Here is a 21,269-nt window from a genome sequence, read left to right on the forward strand (position 1 = left end):
ATTTATCTCCGCCAAGGAAGTTTTGTATTTGATGTATCTTTATTTTTGCCCGTTTGTCTGTCTGTAATTGGTCATGTACATTTCTACATTTAAAAGATGCCTGGATATCCTTCGTTATATTTTACAGACCAACTATAAGTGCGTATATATGATGAGCCACTGTCTCAAGCCACGGTCCGGAGTCCGCATACCTAGAATGGGAGAGGATCGTACATTTTGGCCGTGGTGTGCGAAGATGATGATGAGCAAGCTAGGGTAAGCTCTTCCAAACTGCAAATTTTAATCAGGGATTTTAGCGTCAGAGCAAGCTAGACTGTCTTTATTATTCATTGAAATACGTCTAATCTTTGTCTATTTTTTGTTGATTTTTAATAAAGTGGCGTCTAAAAAAATCAAAATTCTCAATTATGATTATTTAAAAAATCTAAAAATTTTCGAGTGTAACTATCTGTCAAACACTCGATCAGAATTTCCTTTATATTTTTACAGCTCGGTAGTACATGTACACTCATCCGTATGTGTCCCCTGCCCTTACAGTGTTCCTCAACACACCCCTTCCTCTGAAAGCTACGATACGCATTAATTTTACGTATAAATGGTCAAAAAGTAAAAATCACTTCGAAATACTTCATTTTTTCTTGTTTAAATTTATTCAATTTTCATTAATTATTCATTTTATTTATTTGTTAATTAATTAATTAATTTATTTTATTTATTTATAGTGTATATGATAATAATATAAATGTGTCCCTTTCGAGGTCCTCCGTAGTTTTTTTTTCTCCTTTTAGAGTTATCTCCCGTATGCCGTTTACTATCAGTGGCCGGTGTCTATGGTATGACCAATGGATAAGTTCCGTCTACTGGAGAACGTCCATACATCGCTTACCCCCGTCGTCACCGACGCCGCGCTGGTTCGTGGAGATTACATGTATTATCACTACGGCTGTGACGGGGTAGATGATAGGGTAAGTAATAACATCTGTAAGCGAATATTTTCTCTGTTTACAAAATTTTCCCACGTGTGGGAGGCTCACTACAGGTAAAAATGCATTCTTAAAAAATATAGCTCACTCAACTTTGGTATTTAGAATAATGAACTCACTGACAAAATAAGTACCTCGACGATAAATGAAATACTGAAAAAAATATTTTAATTATTGCCTTTAGTAATCACTCGGTCAAAATTGATACGGTGTCTGAATAATTAAATATTTATATTAAAATAAAATTGTACAAATCCTTCTTTCAAATTGAATCAGCATGTTTTAGGGACAAGGCACGTATTATCTGGGGCGGGGGTGGGGGTGGGGAGGGGGTAGTCGCTGGCTCCCAATTTTTTTCCTAGCTGTATATTAGTAGCTCGCTGGTCTAAAAATTTCAGTGGATGGATGACCTGTCAGGTCCGTCTGTGCAAAATTAAAATTCTTTGTTGATAATTAGATACTTTTTTTTCAAAAAGTCAGAAAATGTGTCTTTTTACTGTCTATTGAGATTTTTATTAAAGATTTAAAATTTTATCCAATTTTGAAAAAAAATTCCCTCCCACCCTCCCGTGTTTGAAACCCTCCAGACGGCAATTTCAAACAAGCAATTTTTAAGGATGGCCGTGGTAGTCTCAGTGTTTAAGACAATTCATTAATTAGCATCTTTGAATAATTTTATACGATTTTTGAACACATTGCAGACATGAGTATTTTCTATAAAAGTTAATAATAGGTAATTTAAAATTTATCAGGGATGGGGTTGTGGATATCGCACACTTCAGACGATGTGTTCCTGGATAAGAGGACAACGAGGAGAGAGCATGCGCGAAGTTCCATCACTAAGGAAAATTCAAAACGCACTGGTTGCTATGGACGACAAGCCAGACTCATTCGCTGGTTCCAAAAACTGGATAGGAAGCTTTGAAATATGCATTTGCATTGACTACTTTTATGAGGTAAACTATATGCTTTAAGTTTTTATTACACGAAAATAGAAAAATCGAAATGAGCTTTCTGATCAAAGATTTTTCGTCGCATGTAAATTATTGCTTGACATGTGTCGCGGGAAACAACTAGGCGTTACAACTGACCATCCAAAATAAATGACGTAGAATTAACCGTTACTTTGGATTTCTAATATGTGCATTCGGGAAGAGTCCTAAGAATACGGCTTTACTACTTCCGGCCAACAGCGCCATTCATTATCCCTGCCAACATTCCCTTTCCCGATCAACGACATATTATATTTTTGACCCAAACTATGTGATCACAAATCTGCCATAAAAGACAAAATCCCGGTATTGAAGACATTTGTACAGTTTCCCTATAATGTGTGCTGGTTCAAATTTAACTTATCTTGGTCTTTTGGGATAACATGCTCTTACTGGTATAAATGACTATTATATTTTCTTTAAAGAATGTCAAATACCCTGGTACATGTTTAAAAAGCAATTTCTAGTATTTAATTTTGTACCTTAAGATATGCTAAAATTCTTTGGATTTTACTTATAAATCAGTAATTTTATTTTGGAAGAATTAAAACAATTAAATCCAAATTAGATATGCGTTTAATATCTATTTCAAGGTTCCATGTAGGTTAATTCACGTAACTTCTGGAGAAAAACTGATTGAATATCTACCAGACCTTCAGAAGCACTTCCAGGAGATAGGCTCAGTTATAATGATGGGTAAAGTTTTCACTCTTTATCAGTTATTTAAGGTTTATTGACCCCTCTCATAAGAGAGGTAACTCGTACTAAGGTAAATAACTGTTATTTATTTTTTTTTTAATAGTCAAGTTAAAAGCTCATTTTTTTTTTCAAACTTTGCGCAGCAAGTTTTGTTGAATTATGTACATTTCAACTTCAAATTATTTGTTTTGTAAATTCAGGAAAGTCATAAAAATTAGATTTAGAATTTTATATGAGTGATTGAACAGTGCGGTGTTGAACCCTGTTTTTGTTGTGAAAAAAGTGACATCTACCAAAAAAATATCTGTAAAATGTAGTCGAAATAAAGAATTACAGAAATGCAGTATTATACTGACGGGTTTTTTTTGCCTGTTGTTATATGTACACAGGCGGTGATACAGACAACGCTTCCAAAGGAATAGTAGGAGTCTCCATGGAAAAGAAGTCCCTGCTAGTTATAGTAAGTACATTGTACCTTATTTATCTGTTAGCTTTATTGTCTTAATTGTGAAACGAGACACAAATGGTCAGTTTGCTTTTATTGTTTTAACAAATTTCAGATGATATCAGAAAATAAACCTATTGAACAAAAATCAAATAAAAATCATGATTCATAAATAATCCACCGAAATCCATACACGATTTATCATACCTTTTGATTTACTTATATTTGATAATTACAGTGTATAGTCTATAACATTACTTACTTTTTGATGGATTATATAATAATATTCTATAACTTTTCTGTTTAATCTCGTTTAAGGATCCTCATTACTATGGAGATATTACGACTGTAACAGAACTCTATGACAAAGACATGGTATCCTGGCGGCCATTAGATTCATTTCTTCACCATTCCTTTTATAACTTTTGTTTACCTCAACTTAAAGCAAAGTAATATCTTATTGTCTTTATTGCCTCGGTTTTCTGGATTTGAAGAACAAAAAAGTTAACAATGCATACAGTAGATAAAAATAGAAAGCGATATGTTTTGATAGAGGATTCTACAGCATATTGTACAAATATGGAGTCTTTGTTAACACCCATAAACTTCAACACGAAGGCCTGGTTTCCCGCCATTATGCCACGTGAGAGGAACAAACCGGATGAATCTTGCACTGATTCTGCTCGGAAGGTGGTGTTTGACAACGGTGTCATAAGTACTGCTCCCAAAGAATTCCTATAAGAAAAAAAAATAGATGGCATGTTTTAATGAGATTTCTACACATAATCGCTCTTGTTACATTTATAATTTCCTAAATAATTAACATTTATTTTCGCTATAAATAATTTTTTACTCGAGTGATAAGGACCAAATCTCACAACTTAGAAACAAGGAGTCAGTAAATTATAATATGCTTTAGCCTAAAACTGTTTCGGAAGATAAAAGTTTAACCTTTTGAGATCCATTACTTCCGATGACGTCATGGAAGTTGTTTCCGTCAGTGCTATATTGGATTTTATAGGACAGAGTGTAGTAGGTAGATGAGCGATATCCTTGTGTTGCTATGGAGTAGACCACACGCACTTGTCCCAGGTCAACCTAATCATACAAAGATTTAAAGATTAGTGAATTTAATGAAAGGAGCTGTGAAATGATTGATTGATTGTAACTATGTTGTTTTACGTCCCATTCGAGAATATTTCGCTCATAAAAAGACATCACCATATTCAGGTGAAGGGCTTCAAGTTTTGATCGTTACTCGGCACTTACGGCCATTGAGCATTAATGAGCAACGAGGGATTTTTTGTGTCAACTTTACGTCTACCCTGACACAGGGCCTCGGTTTTTACACTCTCATCCGAAGAACCCTTGTGAAATGATTGAATATAAAAAGTTTTGATACTACTGCCTCGATACAACGTCTCAGACTATGCAGAACATTGGCAGTTAACAATTCCATTCAAATATGTGTGAAAGTCAATTCTTACGGTACAGCTGTATAAAAACATGTATGAAAGCTCATGACCAAGAAATTTTTTTCAAAAGAAGATCAAACCCAAGGTCTTTGTCATGAGATCAAAATGAAATATGAAAGCTATGGCATCAACCGTTCAAAAGATATAGCCAAGGATAAAGTTTTTGTGAACTATCTGACAGATAGACATACCAAAATCTGTATACCCTTGAATCTTTGATGTTTATTTTTTAGTACGTGTAATATACAGGTACGTATAATCATGATTTTATAAACCTGTAGCCATGAGTTGGAAGTCTCTCCTATCCATCCGTCTGAACTGTGTAGTCGACCATTGGAAGCGAAATGGTTGGAGAAAGTGTAGTGTGCTGACATTTGGGCATCAGGAATTGTCTTTTTGGCGTAGTCTATACCAAATGCATTTGCATCACAGCCTAAGCAAAGAATTTAAAAAAAGGTCAAAAATGCAAACTTGCATGGCTGCAATGGTATCTACTTCACTATTTATACTTAAAATCATTTTTGTTACATACGCAGTTCACAGCGTTTGCCACCATAATATGTAGAGCATGCGCATTTGTAATTTCCAAAATCGTCTGAACACGTTCCGCCATTTTGACATGGATTGCTAGTGCATTGATCTCGTTCTGCAAAAATATGACGGTATCCTTATTTGATAAAATCGTTTTAATTAGATATTCTCTCGCATTGTTGTTTTATTTTTATATAATTGAGAATTAATTAAATAAATGCTCAAAAATAAATTAAATGTTTAATAGTTTGAAACCTCTAATATCGATAGAAAATGTTCCGTCTGCGTATTTTCCATGGCGATCAGTGGCTCGTATTCCGAACGTGTATGAAGCATCTATATCGGGTGCTGTGCCACTGATGACACCAGTGGTAGAATTAAGAGAAGTTCCGGGAGGAAGATGGCCAGAAATTACTTTATACTGTATGTTATTGAAATCAGACTAAAACTGTAGGAGGAGTAGCATTTTGAAAGAATTTCACAGAAATTTCTATTTTTAGTAACCACGGCAACACCGTTCATCGAAATCAAAATCCGACACACAGAATTGTGTATCTTAGTGTAGTCTACTTGTGTGCCAAGTTATATTGAAATCAAAATAAAACTGTAGGAGGAGTAGCATTTTGAAAGAATTTCACAGAAATTTCTATTTTTAGTAACCACGGCAACACCATTCATCGAAATCAAAATCCGACACACAGAATTGTGTATCTTAGTGTAGTCTACTTGTGTGCCAAGTTATATTGTAATCAGAATAAAACTGTAGGAGGAGTAGCATTTTGAAAGAATTTCACAGAAATTTCTATTTTTAGTAACCACGGCAACACCATTCATCGAAATCAAAAACCGATATACAGAATTATGTATCTTAGTGTAGTCTACTTGTGTGCCAAGTTATATTGAAATCAGACTAAAACTGTAGAAGGAGTAGCATTTTGAAAGAATTTTACAGAAATTTCTATTTTTAGTAACCACGGCAACACCGTTCATCGAAATCAAAAACCGATACACAGAATTGTGTATCTTAGTGTAGTCTACTTGTTTGCCAAGTTATATTGAAATCAGACTAAAACTGTAGGAGGAGTAGCATTTTGAAAGAATTTCACAGAAATTTCTATTTTTAGTAACCACGGCAACACCATTCATCGAAATCAAAAACCGATATACAGAATTATGTATCTTAGTGTAGTCTACTTGTGTGCCAAGTTATATTGAAATCAGACTAAAACTGTAGAAGGAGTAGCATTTTGAAAGAATTTCACAGAAATTTCTATTTTTAGGAACCACGGCAACACCATTCATCGAAATCTAAAACCGATACACAGAATTATGTATCTTAGTGTAGTCTACATGTGTTCAAAGTTATATTGAAATCAGACCAAAATTGTAGGAAGAGTAGCATTTTGAAGAATTGTTTACAGACAGACAGACGGACAGACAGACAGACGGACGGACGACGGACGCATTACTATCGCATAAGCTCTTCTGGTCTCTGACCAGTAGAGCTAAAAAAGTAGCGTGTTTTTAATAATTTTTTTTCTACTTAGCATCCTTATTTACATATAAACAATCCATTATCAAGCTAAATATTTGAAAATATTTCCTTTTCTTCTCATCATTAATTTTGTCGTCAATGTCGAACAAGTTCACTTTGTTTAATTACCACAGCCTCCACAGACACAGCTATTTTTGTTCCGGAAGTGAACGCTCCCAGTGATCCATGGACCGATTGTTTCGTCCATATCGGGGGAAGACTTTTAACTTTCTGAAAATATTTACTTTTTCATGAGGAGGAAATCATAGATCCATGAAAAACTACCAACTGAAATAATTTTTTTTTAAAGTAAAAAGTTAGTACTAAAAAAGTAACAAGTTTTTGTACATGTAGCCATGTTATTATCTTATAAAAAACACTATACCTCTATAAATTTTCGGAGATCTGTTCCACCAATGATCACGGTTCCTCCAGACCCTGGTTTTAGAATAACATTACCACCCACTCCTGCCTGTCAATAGAGGTATTAGTAATACTTTTAAACAAATACAAGGGAAGTAATTGAATCTTAAGTAAGGCAATGCCACTTCTAACCTCAAATGTGAGATCTCCCCCGGGCTCTGCCGATACATTTACATTGGGGTAGTCAATCTGGAAGAAGCTGAAAAAACACCACAGAGATATAATCAAGAGAATTGGTAGAATTTTTGCGAATGAAAAAAAAGCAAACGTTTTGTTTTCAAATCATATTAATGTTCATAAAAAGCAAAAACAAAATAAAAACAAAAGTGAAAAATAAACAGCATTAATCTAAATACATGTACAGAGTAGACAAACAAAAATGACAATAGTGCATGAGTGAAAAAAAGAAAACAAAACAATTTTTTATGAAATGCCTCATGCCACTCATGTAGAACATCTGGCAAAATTAAAAAAAAACATTTTATCCAGTGAGTTCAAACTATCTTAAATGTATATGAATATAAATGTTATGTTTACCTTCCATAAGCAATCCCAGGAAGACAAATTATTGAGAATATAAAATACTGAATCATAACTTAACTCGCCATCGATGATGTGATTAAAATGGGCAACGCATTAGAAAACTACTTCCTTGGCAATGACCAAATCCCTATATTTACAAAATAATTAATCATTCCATTTATTTTATTAATTGCCTTAAATGTATTCTCTTTGCCCTGATGATTTTGTTTCTAGAGACCTAAAATTTTGCCTCACGCCTCTTTTTCTTTGGCATGACCTTGAAACATGCAATCTCAAGGTTATGAAAATGGCTTCCAGGCTTGTTCCTGTGGTACTTTTCCTAAGTAGCATTTTGTGTGATGATGGGTTTGTAAATTTATTTTATGTAATACAGCCGTGTCGGAAGAGACAAACCCATGATGCAAGTATTCCTTTGATTAGAAATTTTGACTAATTTTCTATTTTCTGTAGTGTTTTGGACATAGAATATCCAAGTCTTTCTATTCATGCACCTGCCGATGGAGACATTATTTTACAGGTAAGTCGTGATAAAAATGTCTCTATCTCAGAAAAAATAACATCTCGAAATATATTTTTAAAGTTAAGTAGAGTCATATGTACGTAATGACGGTTAAAGAAACTGTTTGTTTACAACAAAGAGACTGACAGCAAAGTCTGTCCTCATTGTAAAAGATCATGTTCTCTCCTTTAACTCTACCTTGAAAATATTTTGCAAGATATTGTAATATTGATTTAAATGAAATCAAATTGGTTTTTTTTTCTAATTTTAGTAAAAAGCAATGTTTGACTTTGACAGTAGTTCAGTTGTTGTTTCTAAAGTTTTAAAACAATGACTTCTGAAATGTTTATTCTAATAGAAGAATGTTACTGAAGAAAATACTTCATTATGCTTTATATATTTTCTTTCTAAACTTATTTTTTTCAGTCTGGATACGGTCTAAAAGATGTATACATCAGCCCAGGCCCTAGCGGCTCCGTTATATTTGAAAATCAAGATATTTTAAAAATCATAGAGGTATCACTGATCCCGCCTGTTAAATACATGTCAAATGTACATTGTTATCCCACATAATTTATTAAAATTATATCTATAAATAGCGTATATATATATTTTTTAAATATTTGATAACATCTTTTTAAAAGGTAGCAAAAAGCTTGCCTCCTGTATGGTCAAAGCATGCACACATGGGTTTCTTTGGAACATTCACTGGTGAGCAACGGATTAACATCAAACTTGATGCAATAGTAAGTTTTCTGCAAACTCCAAGCTATTAATTCAAATCACATTTCATATATTTTTCTAGCTGCAGAACTGTAGCTCTCTGCTTGAGAAAATTCGGACACATAAAGCAGAGAGCTACAGATCCTAGCGTTGTAAAAACCTTCGATTTACGCCGACGATTTTTTGTCGCTACTTTAGGTATTTATTTCGTGTAGTTTAAGCTTTCTCTGGCTTTTAGAAAATGTGTATCCTGTAATTATTCATATATTTACGCCTAACTCTTATTTTTTATACTTTATTTACCTTTTAATGGTCCGAAACAGTCCTGTATATATATATATATATATATATATATATATCGTTTTGTAATGTCTGTTTAAAAGAGTTCCATTTCGACGTCCGTAACCACAAACAGTCATTTGTTAGCGTTGATAGGTAAGTAAATTATCAGGAATTTAAAGTTAAATGTATGATTAATTGTAAAATACCATTTTTAAAGCTGGGAAAAGTATAAAATACAAGAAAAAATGCCCGACGTGAGCGACAAAAAATCGTCGGCGTAAATCGAAGAGTTTTATAATGCTTGGATCTGTAGCTCTTTGCTTTATCTGTCCGAATTTTCTCAAGCAGAGAGCTACAGTTCTGCAGCTAATATTTTTCTTGAATAAAAAATATTAATCTAACATACAAAGTCACAAAGTATGATTACCCTTCTCATATCTTTAAACTAGGACCCCGAAGGTACAGATCTCCATTTCATGATTGTATCTGGTGATCTACCGCAAGGAGTATCCCTAAACAATGTCACAGGTTACATAGAAGGTGTGATTCCGGATGTAGAAGAAATTTTCAAATTTGGAGTTCGTGCTATTGATGAACATGGAAAATATGCTGACGCAATCTTTAAAATGGAAACTGTTGGTATGGTTTCTTATCATAACTGTAAAATTAGGGACAGAAGATATGTTTAAATTGTTTTTTATTGCAATGTAATTTTATTCTTTTCTTAAAAATTTGAAGTGAAGGACCATTGTCAGACAAATCCTTGCTTGCATGGCGGATCATGTACAGATACCAAAGGTTGGTTCAACTGTACCTGTCGAAGTGGATATGGAGGTCCCAGATGTGAATTTTGTAAGTAAATGTTGTTCATAAAATCTTGATTTACAATTACGTTTTTCTATAACCTGTAGAAATTATGTTGCACAACAACTTTTTTAAAGGACTATCAGTGGCATACATATATCGTATGTAACGACACAATGTGTATCAAAACGAGGCCATACAAAACTTGCATGTTTCAATAAAACATGTATTACTCGTATTATACTTAATACATGTATACATGTTTACATAAATTATTTCACATTTCAGTATTGTATTTCAGATTTTAATGATTTACTTTCTTTGCCCACTACAGCTTGTGCCTCCCAAGCATTGGGAGTAAGTGACAAAAACAAGATTCCAGATGCTCAAATGTCTGGTTACCTTACGTACAGCTCATACTTGGAATCAAATGGACGATATCGCGCTTCTGGGTATGGATGGGTGGGATCCAACAGCAACTCATGGTTACAGGTGGATCTAGGTATTCACAGATTTGTAAGGTTTATGACCGAATGCAAATAAAATTTAAGTATGCAGCCATACAAGGCGATAAGACTGCACATCATTCGGTTAAAAAGTAAACAAACTCTCTACTCCTTCTTTAATATATTCAGGTAGAAATACTAATAAAACATACTGGATAAAACATAAAAATGAAGAAAAAAATCGTAGCTTTTCAAGCAACTTAAAAGCAATTCTACATGTAATTTAATAATCATATCTATTCAAAAACATGTTTGTTCTAAATTCCCTTTCCTGGAAAAACACGAATAATGCAATCTGAATAAAATTTGATTTGAATAGAAAAAAATTCTAGCGTAATTTTATTAATTTGTTAAGAACAATTTATAAGGCATGTTAGGCAATTTAGTAAACTTGGTATTGAGTTGCTTAATTTATTTTGAAAGGTAACCTGACTAAAGTGTATGCAGTAAGGAATCAGGGCTACAGTTCCACGTACTATAGTCGTGGGTATACCCTCTCTGTTAGCACAGACGGCACCTCATTCCTGTCCGTAAACAACACTAATGGAGGAATACATGTAAGTACTAAGTAGTACCATGTCTAATTCTGCTTATCTGATCCATTTGTTTCTTCATGTATAGCTGAAACCCTTTATTGTAGTACCTGGTGGTATTGAATAACAACGACTGTCTAATTTTACTGACACATGCATGAAGTATTTGAAATCTCTCTAAATATCAATGGTGCTTTTTTTTCTTCTTCCAGACCTTCTCTGCCTCCACAGGAAATTACCAGTACTCACTTCCGGTTCCTGTAGATGCGCGATTTGTTCGATTTCACCCAACTTCATATCACACTAAACCACAATTTAAAGTAGAACTCTATGGATGTCATTACCAGTGACACAGGAAAGCGAATCATAACGGAAATGATTACATTGTTTCCAATTTCTTTCAAATAAAATGATCTTTTGAAAGAACTTTTATTTTATTCATTTATTTTTATCCCAGTAATAGTAGTAAATTATATTGGCAAATTTAGTTTGCTTCTTCGAAAATTACGAGTAAGAACTGATTCAGAAGCATAGTTTGTATTGGATGACATATACATGCACCAATTGAAACTGAAATGGAAATGAAAGCAAATACGATTTAGCAACTATTGATGATTAAAAAATCTTTATGGTAAGAAAGCATTATTGAGTGATATTGCATTGCATCATTACAATTAAAAAATAATTTCTACGTGAGCTTAATTTTGGCTTAGTAAGTGGGACCATCAACTCGCGTAAATTGCGTTCTGCCAAACAATTAATTGCATCATTAGGGATTTTCAAAAGTTGCAAAGTCAATCACGTTTTACTCCTGACGATGTTCTGAAAACATATCTCACAGGATGAAATATCTGAGGGAGAGTAGATTCGAAATTGTTCAGATCATGACCCTTGGGCTTCGATGTGGCCACAGTAAGGAATCAAATTTTGAAATTGCATTATATAAGTAAATCTTTTTTCACAATAACCACTGTGCCAAAAATGATGAAATCTTGTGGATGCTTCCTAAAGTAGTTTTGATAATAAATCGTTTAAATCGTGCACCTCTCCCCCCCCCCCCCCCCCGCCCCCATCTAGGGAATCAATAGGCGGAGCCGCAACAGGAAATCAAAATTTTACATTTTGATATACAGGAATTTAAATTATTAAAATGAAAAATCGTCTCAAGAACCACTGGACCGGAAATGGTGAAATATATGTTGAAGCTTCCTTAGGTAGACAAAAATGCAGATTTTCAATTGTTCGAATCATGGCCCCGGGGACAAGGGTTGGCTCACAAGAGGAAATATTAAAGTATCACATTGAAATATATCTTAAATAAATATAGACAAAAGTGTAGATTCTAAATTGATTAAACAGTGACCCCTTCAAGTTGATACGTTTGGGCCACAATAGTTAATCGAATTGAAATATTTAAAAGTATCTCTTTAAAAACCACAGGGCCAGAAGTTGTGAAACTTATGTTGAAGGTTTCAAAGGTATAGTGTATATTCTGAATTAATTAAAGAATGCCCCCCGGGTATGGGCTACAATGGGGAATCAAAGTTTTACATTGATATACGGGTATTTAAAGAAAAATCTTAATTATTCTTCTTTTCAAGAACAGATGGGCTAGAAAAAAAATAAAACTTATGTGATAACTTCATATGGGAGATTGGATTTATAAATTGATTGGATCATGTTCCCTCGGGAGTAGGTTGAGACCACAATAGGGAATCACAATATGTCGGGGGGGGGGGGGGTTGAAGCCCAAGTGACTCAGGTGAGCGTTGTGGTCCTTGGGCCTCTTTTTATATTAGTTGTCTTAAACATACATGTACATTAATCAGCTGACCACAATACTTATATCGATTTTATTTTTGATCAAATCAATGTTAACAGTCAGGAAGATATTAATAAAATAATGTACCACAAAAAAAGTTTATTGTCTTTTTATTTGCCGTTATTCTTATTCAAACATCACATCCATACAGCTCCACTCTCATTCCTGGCTTACTGTGGAACGTTTTGGGTATAAACTTGACAAACCTCGCTTTGAATGGCGTCAGAAACGTGTGTTTTATCACGGAGTTTACGTTACTGCTCCCGCTAAAATCCTAAAGCAGTAAAAAAAGAGTATTATTTATATCCATTTGACCTTCTTTCAACAATTAAGATTCAAATCTTAAACATTTTTCAATACTGATTAACGACGTATTTATTATTCTTTACTCAAGCATGTCTTGATGGATAGATATATGGAGGGAATCATATATTTACCATGACCGAGGTTCCGTTTTTGACGTCATAGAACGTGTTTCCGTTCACGCTGTATTTGATCGTGTACGCCAAGATGTAATAGCTGGAAGATGCGTGGCCTTGGTTTGCCACAGCGTGTAACTCCATTTCTCTTCCAAGGTCCACCTACAAAAAGAATGTCCATGCTGAGCTATTTCACTGAATATTAACTCGCAGGACAAAAAAAACAACAACATTAAAACAGTTTTAAATTACCTGCAGCCATGAGTTTGTATTTTGTCCCACCCATCCTTGTGGAGAGTGAAGTCGACCGTCTACACCGGCGCTATCGTCATAGCAGTAGTGACAGGACATCTGAGCGTCCGGGATTTTCTTCCTGTTCTGGTCAATTCCAACAGGTGCAGAAGCACAGTCTAAGGGATGATATATATCGTATGCTTAAGAGTGTGACGTTACTGAAATAAGGCGATATTGATGCAATTGTTACATGTAGGATAATGAGGAGTAGTTACTTAGTTGACATGTTTTCCCGCCATACGGTTTCACGCATGCACATTCGAAATCTTCAATATCGTCACTGCAAGTTCCACCATGTAAACATGGTGAGCTTAAACATTGGTCTCTCTCTGAAAGTTATAAAAGAAAGGTGCGGATCATGAAATCCAAGCAAAACTAAAGACCTGCTCCGTATCAAACTGTTTGAAATAGAAGATTAATAGCTGATTTACGGACTAAAAATTACTTAATTATCATGCAGGACAGAAAAATATATTAAAGACATAGAAGATGCCAATCATTTTGGTATCAATAAATACTTTGAAACATGGTGTACTGTGGAAAAATAAAATTCAAAACATTTTAATTCATGTTATTATAACCTCTGGTATCAATCGAAAATATCTGATCAGCATATTTTCCATGTTTATCTGTAACTCGGATTCCAAATTCGTACGTTGCATCGACATCAGGAATGCGCCCAGTTATTTCACCAGTAAGTTTGTTCAGATGAACACCAGGTGGCAGTGCGCCAGATACTTTTTCATATGTAACAGCTCCTTTTTCAGGATCCTGTATTATAAGTTAACTTTCAAGTTTAAGCAGTTTAGTATAATCAGTATATAAAGAGAAAACACTTGTATGCATGTACTTGCAGATTACACACCTGAGCTGAAACGCTGAGAGACACCGTTTTTCCTCCTAGGAAAGTTCCTAGAGTTCCATGCGGGGATTTTTCACTCCAAACAGGCGGAAGGCTATTCACAAGCTAAATGCAATATAAAAAATATTGCCAGGTTAAAAAAGGTTAAAATGTTGAATTTGGTAGTATTGTATATGTATCTATTTTGGTGCCGTGACCAGGATCATAAATACCTCAAAGAGTTTAAGCATATCTGTTTGTCCGATGAAAACTGTCCCATTGCCTTGTGGAATCATTATTATGTCTCCCCCATTTGGACCAGCCTTTTGATAAAAAAAATATTGATCAACAAAAAGTCGAAAGAAATGCAGAATTGATAATTTTAATTTATTGCCAAGAACTAATGATCTATAAAAGGCTTAGTTTCATCAATTAAAGAAATAAATTTGTTAGATGAAAAAAGTGTTCACCTTTATAGTAAGGTTTCCACCTTGTTCTGCCGTAAAAAATACATCTGGATAGTGAATATCAAAGAAACTGAAATAAATTTTATAATTTAGCTTTAATTTGAAGCAGATGCCTTATATGAAAATGTATCTGTTTTAAATCTAAATTACGCAATTACATATTTTCAAAATGTACATTTATGAGTCATGAACGTATTCATTAATTCGATTCTTATTCAAAGAATTCAGAAAGCAAAAATCAAAAACATTTACCTTGCAGCACAACTTTCAAATCTGAAAGTTAAAATAACAGAAAATGCTACAAAGAATAACTTGGACATCTTGGTTTATCCTTCGTCTTCAGGTAATTCCAAATGTGTATCTTCGAGCAAGATATTAATCATCTAAACCTCATTAGAAACCAAGGATTGCTACCGTGTTTGGAGTTTTTCTCTAGTACGATTTACAGGTAAACTGTGTTTTTCAACTATTCTTCAAAGGGTAAGAAAATTAATTTCACTCTTAAATTGATATTTATGAACGATTAATCACTTAAAATTACTATTGGTCTAATTGTAATATTAACAAAAAAATGAAAAACTAAATAAATGAAAAATTATTTAATTAAACCAGCATAAAACTAGAAAAAAATATATGAAGAATAATGGTAGTTTGTACATCTCAAAGAATTTACCGACTTACTGATTTTTTACTGTCATATGATAGACGTATAATATTTTATTTTAAACAGTGCACCATGATATGGATGTTAGCCTTGGCAATCGCTTGGTCTTTGCAGACCGTCTCATCAGCTTCTTCTTCATTTGAGTGAGTAAAAAAAAATATTTAAAAAAAAAGAAAAGAAAAAGTGAAATGATCTTAAAAACTTTCATGAGTAACTCTGTCTCAAAACTAATAGATTATTATTTCTTTCTTGCTAAATACCCTTTCAGTGCGTTGGTTGTACACAGACCACACGTGGATATTATTGCTGAACAAGATGGGAACCTAACTCTTAAGGTACATTGTTGCTTAAAACAATAAAACAGACTTTCAATGTTTCAGAATAACTTAGTTTAATGTACATATCTTTTTATGCACAATTTAGTCTGGCTACAATGGTGATATCAGAATTGTACCAGGGGCCAATGAAACCGGAAGTGTATATTTTGATGGAGAGGACCTTCTCCATATCATTCAGGTATCGTTCTTCGTATACGGTATTCGCTTTTCCTATATAATGATTTAAAAACTAAAGGATTTGTCACATCGTTAATTAACACTTTTAAGATCGAGTAAAGAAAAAAACTAAAAATATGTGCAATGAACAAAATTTTATCTTCGTGCACACCACTTATTATGTTTAAAGGAGTAATATGTGTTTTAGGAGTGATACATGTATTCAATATTATGTTGAAACTAACATTTTATGTTTAATATGACATCTTTTAATAGATCATTGTAAGTCTACCACCGGTATGGGATGACCATTCTCCTTTCGGCTATGTAGGAGAATTCCACAGTGGTGAGAGGGTGAATATTCAACTTAGGGCAAAGGTAAGACATTCAAAATCGTCTTTATTAATTGAACATTCAAAATAAACGCCTTTGTAACCTCAGACTCTTGTATTTCATATAAGTAAGTTTGTACTTCCTCTACTCTCTTAACTGTTCTGATGAGACAGTCACAAACACGTTTCTTTTTCCAAATTTATTGAATCAATTAGACAAAATATCATACTATATCAATTTACAATTTGACAAGAAAAAGGGGGACAATGGAAGTAAATGGCCACATTGTGTTAACCCAGGGTCCGAGGGGATATCCAGTATACCAAGCTGGAAGGTATAACGGGCAAACTGGTGGCCTGGCGTTGAGCGCCAGTACCAAAAATCCCAAACAGACATCGATATGATGTTCCTCCATACCCTATGCACCAAAACCACCCATGTTTTATTCATTATTTTATTATAAGCACACCCGACATAAGGTTATTTAACATCACTTGATTGCCCTCATCAGAGAGGTGTGTCCCAAAATAGACCTATGTTGTTGACCGATATGATATCATGTAATATAGCCCCCCCCCCCCCCCTCATTCAGTAATGAACTTGTTGACCTGTTTGTTTATTTTCCTGTGTTTTTATCAATCTTGTGGCCACTTTTTAATGGTGCACCATGCCAATATAAGCGATGATCAAAGGGGACCCCCAACCCGTTGTTAGGAGACTTCTTTGTTTATCTTTTCTTGTGCAATATTTGTTGGTGAATACTTTTTAGATTGTTTGCCTCCCTATAATCTCTGGGGCCCTGGTACTGCAATTTGAAACCCAGATTGACACCATTTAACATAACTGTTTTTTCTTTATAATAAATTAATGTAGGTAGTGTAGTGAGACAATCTGTTAACATTAATAGGAGTTTTCCCCAGTGTACAAATTGATGATACAAGGCTAGAATTGTTTAGTGCTCTCGCAAATGGATGCTGCATGTCTCCCATCACACAAGTTGCATGCATGGTTGAACCTACAATTTGGGTAAAACCTGCATGATTTACCAGCATTATAGTAATGACAATATTGGGTAGCATTAGCACTAGATGATGAACGGTTTTGTTGGGCTGAAATTATGTTATTTGTGTGATTGACTTTGCCTTGAGGGTTAACCCTATCTTGAGCCTGAGTTAGACTGTTGTTCGTGATATACAATAGCCACAATTCGCTGTTTATTTGGCCCCAGGAAGACTGGGGGTTAGACACTTTGAGTAGGCGAAACTGTTCATCATACTTGAACCAACCTGTAGATCGGGATTCTGCAATTCTTACATCCCGCATGTATTTTAATAGTTCCTGGGACCTTGTTCTATACTTTTCCAGCATAATACTTGTAAATATAATGAATGCAGATGTCCATTCTTCAATAGATAGGAAAGTGTTTGATTTTTGCTTGACAAGGCACATGGTGCCGTTGCGTATTTGAATCTGACCTTGTGTATTTTCGTGGTCGACCAGTTCCCTAGCGGATTTTAAGAGGAGGGACAAATTTATGAACTGTCCCTCCCAAATTTTTGTTTTGAACTTTAGAGGGACATGTGCATTGATCGGGTCCAAGGCGCAAGTGTTCAAAATTGGTTGATATTCTTGAATACTAAAATTCGGTCCAACAAAATTTTCAGTGGGTGGCATTAGAATCTCAGACTCACCAATTTCCTGATTTGTAGTTATCCCGACCAATTCGTCTCCATGAGGCTGGCTCTGACTGGCCACATTGACGATGGCCCCCGCTGGTGTGGGAATTTGGTCGACGCCATGTTGCGTGTGATCGCCATGTGGTCCTGTCCTTTCGCCCTCCCTCCTTCGTTTCCTTCCCCTGCCCCTGGAAGGCGTTATGAAGCTCCGTGTGTACTCCTTTCTCCCTCTCGTATCCGTGCGAGTTCGTACAGGTGGCATATTTTCCGGAGTACCTCGGATGGCAGCCGATACTTCTCAAATTTACAAAAAATTTTGTTGTGCAGGTTACTGTGATTTTTCCAAACAGCGGAAACGGAAATTGTGTGATATTAGATAGGTCGTACCAAGGAATGGTGCAACCAATTAACTTGTACTTAGTATAAGCATACAATCAAATCGCACTAGACTTTTTACGTCAATTAAATGAGATTATTTAATATGTTAATAAAATAATCTGTCTTAAATTCATCACTTTTTTTCTTCGAAGATCGTCTTATTGACTCATTTTGACGATTTTACATTAATGGACTAAATATAAAATACAGATACATCTCCAAAAAGATATAGAAAATCTTTCTAACAATTAATCACAGATAAGGTCTAAAGAAATTCATAATATATTAAAAATTAAACGCAGTGTTTTGCAAAGTAGATTCTGGAAAAAAGGTACTTTAGGTACTAGTATATAAATGAGGTGACTGAAATGCTTTTTAGGATCCAGAGGGAACAAAGATAACATATCAGCTGATAGGTGGGGAGCTACCACCCGGAATCAAACTGGACAAAGTGAGGGGCACCCTTAAGGGACTGGCCCCAAATACAGAGGATCTCTTCACCTTCACCATCAGAGCATATGATGAACACGGAAAACATGCCGACAACGTTTTTAAAATGTTAATTCGAGGTAGATTGTTTACTAAATATGGAAGCTTTCTGAGACACATTGAGACTTTCGAATGATTTTTGGATTTGATTTTTATTTTAAACAGGGGCCAACAAATGTGACTCCAATCCCTGTGTTCATGAAGGACGTTGTGAGGAGGTTAACGGAAGTTACGTATGTCGTTGTCCACATCCTTACGGCGGAAGGACTTGTAATTTGGGTAGGACACTGTTGGCACCGATTCTTTACATATTAATTGTTGTGTTTACATCATAATTAATTATTTTTTTCATAATCAGAAAACGCATTTAAAGAAACAACCAAAAGTGCATGTCTTGAATATCTTAAAACTTTACAAAATAATCATTGAAATTCTTGAAACAAAGATTGTTTCTTGAGATTTGAAGAAAATTAAGTGTAAATATATCTAAACAAATATACCATAGATTGTAGAAGTAACAGTCTTGGAGTCCGACAGAGTAAACGCTGGATTCCGGACGCCCAGATGACGGCTTACAAATCGCAGGGTAACGATTTCGCCTATCATGGCAGACAGGATTATGGCGGGTACTGGAGAGGGAAAGATGCTACCTCCTGGCTGCAGGTCGACTTAGGTATTGAACAAGCTTTCAAAAAGCTTTACACTCTTCAGCCACAGCCTTAAACAGTAAACTGACATACACCTATGAGGCAAAATAGTTTTTGAGCATTATACATGTACTTATTGGTTTTGTACATCACAAAAGTTAGCCCTGCCATTTAATCAAGGGGAACAAAGTTTCAATATTTGCATGCAAGAAAAAGAACATTCTTTAACGTAAAATGAAAGAAATTGGAATTCCATTATAGATGCTAGGAAAGACATGTCATTTTCATTGATTCCCAATTTTCATTTGTTCGTTTTATCGATTTTTTTTTTAAATCTTGATTTTTTTAAGATTGGAAATCTTGGAAAATTTCTTCAAAACGAAGGAAATACTAGTAACACTCAAGATATTCAAAATCAAAGTTTTGACTTTAATCTTCTCTATCTATGGTTTTGAAGAACTTTATCTCTCTAACCTTAAATGCCCTTCTATTACATTTATTTCAATTCATTAAACTGTCAAAAATATATGCCTCTACTTTTTCCTATTCATTAGAAATTTATATGCAAGCGAAGAAAATTATGACTATATGCATTCAAGGATGATTTATTTAATGATAAATTTTACTTATTTCATAGGAAATGTTACTCGTGTATACGCCACGGTTATGCAGTATTATGGAAGCCGCCAGTACACACGTTCCTATAGTCTTCAGTATAGCACAGATGGGAACAACTTTCATAACTACACTGTGGGAGGCCACTTATCGGTAAGCGTTTATTTATTTATTTTTTAAAGGAAAATCAAAGATAAAATTATAATATGCTTTCCGTATATTTATGTGAATACATTGTATGGTTGAAAATGAAAAACGTTTTCCTTTCAAATGCATTTCAGACATTTTCGGCTGGTGCCAGCACCTACACTCGGCCACTCCCAGAGCCCGTGGACGCCCGGTTTATCCGTTTCATTCCCCATGGATGGTATTCGTCATATGGACCGTATATGAGAGTGGACGTTCTGGGTTGTCATTATTACAATCTTTAATAAAAGACAATACAAACTTTTGTTTTTTTTAATGGACATTGACTGATTTTCTCGCTTCTATATGCAAAGTATTTGCTTTTTGGGGTGTTGTCCATATTCTCTCCCAAATTAAGTTTTTTTTCTCATTTTTTAGCCGGGCTTATTGCTCAAAGAGCAATTGCCGGCTTATGTGATCCTGTTCAAGGCAGGATGTTAACCCCATAGTCGCCATTTTAAAGTTACGTGCAAAAATATAGTTCTTACTCTCAACCGCTTTTGAGATCATACAAACGCTAAATAAAGCAACAAAAATAAACGAAGTTTTATCTATATAAAATAAACATTAGTAGTAATGACTTTGAAAACTTCATAAGTCAAAGAACATAGTTCATTAGCGTAAGGATTTTTGATAATCAGTGTTACCGTAGTTCTCTAAACATACGAGGTAAAGCAGGAGAGGGAACCAGACTGGCCTGTTTGTATACATTCAGCTGCGGTACCAGATTAATTCTGATTCTGACAAAATCGGACCGTGGTATTAGGATTGAAAAACTCACTGTCAGTGTCTTATCATTTATATTGATAGTTTTAAAATAATTTTTTTCATCAGAATATAAACGTGATTCATGTAAGAAATTCATTCTACTCTGTAAATGAGCCCGGCTCTCTGTACTTCTGAGTACTTTGATTTTTAATATGACATGCAATTACAAATTGTCATTTACAATTTTAATTGAAGAGCATGAAA

The 21,269-nt window shown here is 34.5% G+C and overlaps 4 protein-coding genes across 4 annotated transcripts; 2 read left to right on the plus strand and 2 right to left on the minus strand.

Annotated features, from left to right (window-relative positions):
• Nucleotides 1–832: 832 nt before the first annotated feature.
• Nucleotides 833–11,380, plus strand: LOC134280666 (uncharacterized). The gene is made up of 13 exons (XM_062763108.1): nucleotides 833–965; nucleotides 1,736–1,939; nucleotides 2,569–2,696; nucleotides 2,848–2,864; nucleotides 3,064–3,134; nucleotides 3,438–3,494; nucleotides 8,551–8,640; nucleotides 8,769–8,870; nucleotides 9,579–9,768; nucleotides 9,868–9,981; nucleotides 10,268–10,435; nucleotides 10,863–10,996; nucleotides 11,185–11,380. The coding sequence occupies exons 1-13, from the start codon at nucleotides 843–845 to the stop codon at nucleotides 11,320–11,322; spliced, it is 1,536 nt and encodes a 511-aa protein (XP_062619092.1). The 5' UTR covers nucleotides 833–842; the 3' UTR covers nucleotides 11,323–11,380.
• Nucleotides 11,381–12,904: 1,524 nt separating this feature from the next.
• Nucleotides 12,905–15,152, minus strand: LOC134280646 (EGF-like repeat and discoidin I-like domain-containing protein 3). Its single transcript, XM_062763087.1, has 9 exons — nucleotides 15,068–15,152; nucleotides 14,819–14,885; nucleotides 14,582–14,671; nucleotides 14,373–14,474; nucleotides 14,089–14,278; nucleotides 13,723–13,836; nucleotides 13,466–13,623; nucleotides 13,232–13,375; nucleotides 12,905–13,068 (listed from the first exon to the last, which is right to left on the minus strand). The coding sequence occupies exons 1-9, from the start codon at nucleotides 15,133–15,135 to the stop codon at nucleotides 12,925–12,927; spliced, it is 1,077 nt and encodes a 358-aa protein (XP_062619071.1). The 5' UTR covers nucleotides 15,136–15,152; the 3' UTR covers nucleotides 12,905–12,924.
• A 399-nt stretch (nucleotides 15,153–15,551) lies between these two features.
• On the plus strand, nucleotides 15,552–20,656 carry LOC134280660 (uncharacterized). Its single transcript, XM_062763100.1, has 9 exons — nucleotides 15,552–15,622; nucleotides 15,748–15,814; nucleotides 15,903–15,995; nucleotides 16,250–16,351; nucleotides 18,740–18,929; nucleotides 19,015–19,128; nucleotides 19,355–19,522; nucleotides 20,134–20,264; nucleotides 20,393–20,656. The coding sequence occupies exons 1-9, from the start codon at nucleotides 15,552–15,554 to the stop codon at nucleotides 20,540–20,542; spliced, it is 1,086 nt and encodes a 361-aa protein (XP_062619084.1). The 3' UTR covers nucleotides 20,543–20,656.
• LOC134280671 (uncharacterized) lies at nucleotides 17,161–18,336 on the minus strand. Its single transcript, XM_062763113.1, has 2 exons — nucleotides 17,998–18,336; nucleotides 17,161–17,321 (listed from the first exon to the last, which is right to left on the minus strand). Exons 1-2 carry the CDS (start codon nucleotides 18,242–18,244, stop codon nucleotides 17,161–17,163), a joined length of 408 nt encoding a protein of 135 aa, XP_062619097.1. The 5' UTR covers nucleotides 18,245–18,336.
• Nucleotides 20,657–21,269: the final 613 nt, after the last annotated feature.

Source organism: Saccostrea cucullata, unplaced genomic scaffold (genome assembly GCF_032062105.1).
Source record: "Saccostrea cucullata isolate Sc308-1 unplaced genomic scaffold, CSIRO_AGI_Scuc_v1 ctg842, whole genome shotgun sequence".
Lineage (NCBI taxonomy): Eukaryota > Metazoa > Mollusca > Bivalvia > Ostreida > Ostreidae > Saccostrea > Saccostrea cuccullata.

What these genes read in the sequence shown, in the direction of transcription:
- LOC134280666 (XM_062763108.1), top strand. Translation starts at nt 843, where the DNA reads ATGGATAAGTTCCGTCTACTGGAGAACGTCCATACATCGCTTACCCCC. An exon ending in GTGACGGGGTAGATGATAGG is followed by an intron (nt 966 to 1,735) that starts GTAAGTAATAAC and finishes AAAATTTATCAG; the next exon opens with GGATGGGGTTGTGGATATCG. An exon ending in ATGGTTACAGGTGGATCTAG is followed by an intron (nt 10,436 to 10,862) that starts GTATTCACAGAT and finishes TTATTTTGAAAG; the next exon opens with GTAACCTGACTAAAGTGTAT.
- LOC134280646 (XM_062763087.1), bottom strand. Translation starts at nt 15,135, where the DNA reads ATGTCCAAGTTATTCTTTGTAGCATTTTCTGTTATTTTAACTTTCAGA. An exon ending in ATTTTCGATTGATACCAGAG is followed by an intron (nt 13,837 to 14,088) that starts GTTATAATAACA and finishes TATAACTTTCAG; the next exon opens with AGAGAGACCAATGTTTAAGC. An exon ending in AAAACGGAACCTCGGTCATG is followed by an intron (nt 13,069 to 13,231) that starts GTAAATATATGA and finishes TTACTGCTTTAG; the next exon opens with GATTTTAGCGGGAGCAGTAA.
- LOC134280660 (XM_062763100.1), top strand. Translation starts at nt 15,552, where the DNA reads ATGATATGGATGTTAGCCTTGGCAATCGCTTGGTCTTTGCAGACCGTC. An exon ending in ACCTTCTCCATATCATTCAG is followed by an intron (nt 15,996 to 16,249) that starts GTATCGTTCTTC and finishes ATCTTTTAATAG; the next exon opens with ATCATTGTAAGTCTACCACC. An exon ending in ATATTCAACTTAGGGCAAAG is followed by an intron (nt 16,352 to 18,739) that starts GTAAGACATTCA and finishes AATGCTTTTTAG; the next exon opens with GATCCAGAGGGAACAAAGAT.
- LOC134280671 (XM_062763113.1), bottom strand. Translation starts at nt 18,244, where the DNA reads ATGCCACCTGTACGAACTCGCACGGATACGAGAGGGAGAAAGGAGTAC. An exon ending in AACTACAAATCAGGAAATTG is followed by an intron (nt 17,322 to 17,997) that starts GTGAGTCTGAGA and finishes CCCAAATTGTAG; the next exon opens with GTTCAACCATGCATGCAACT.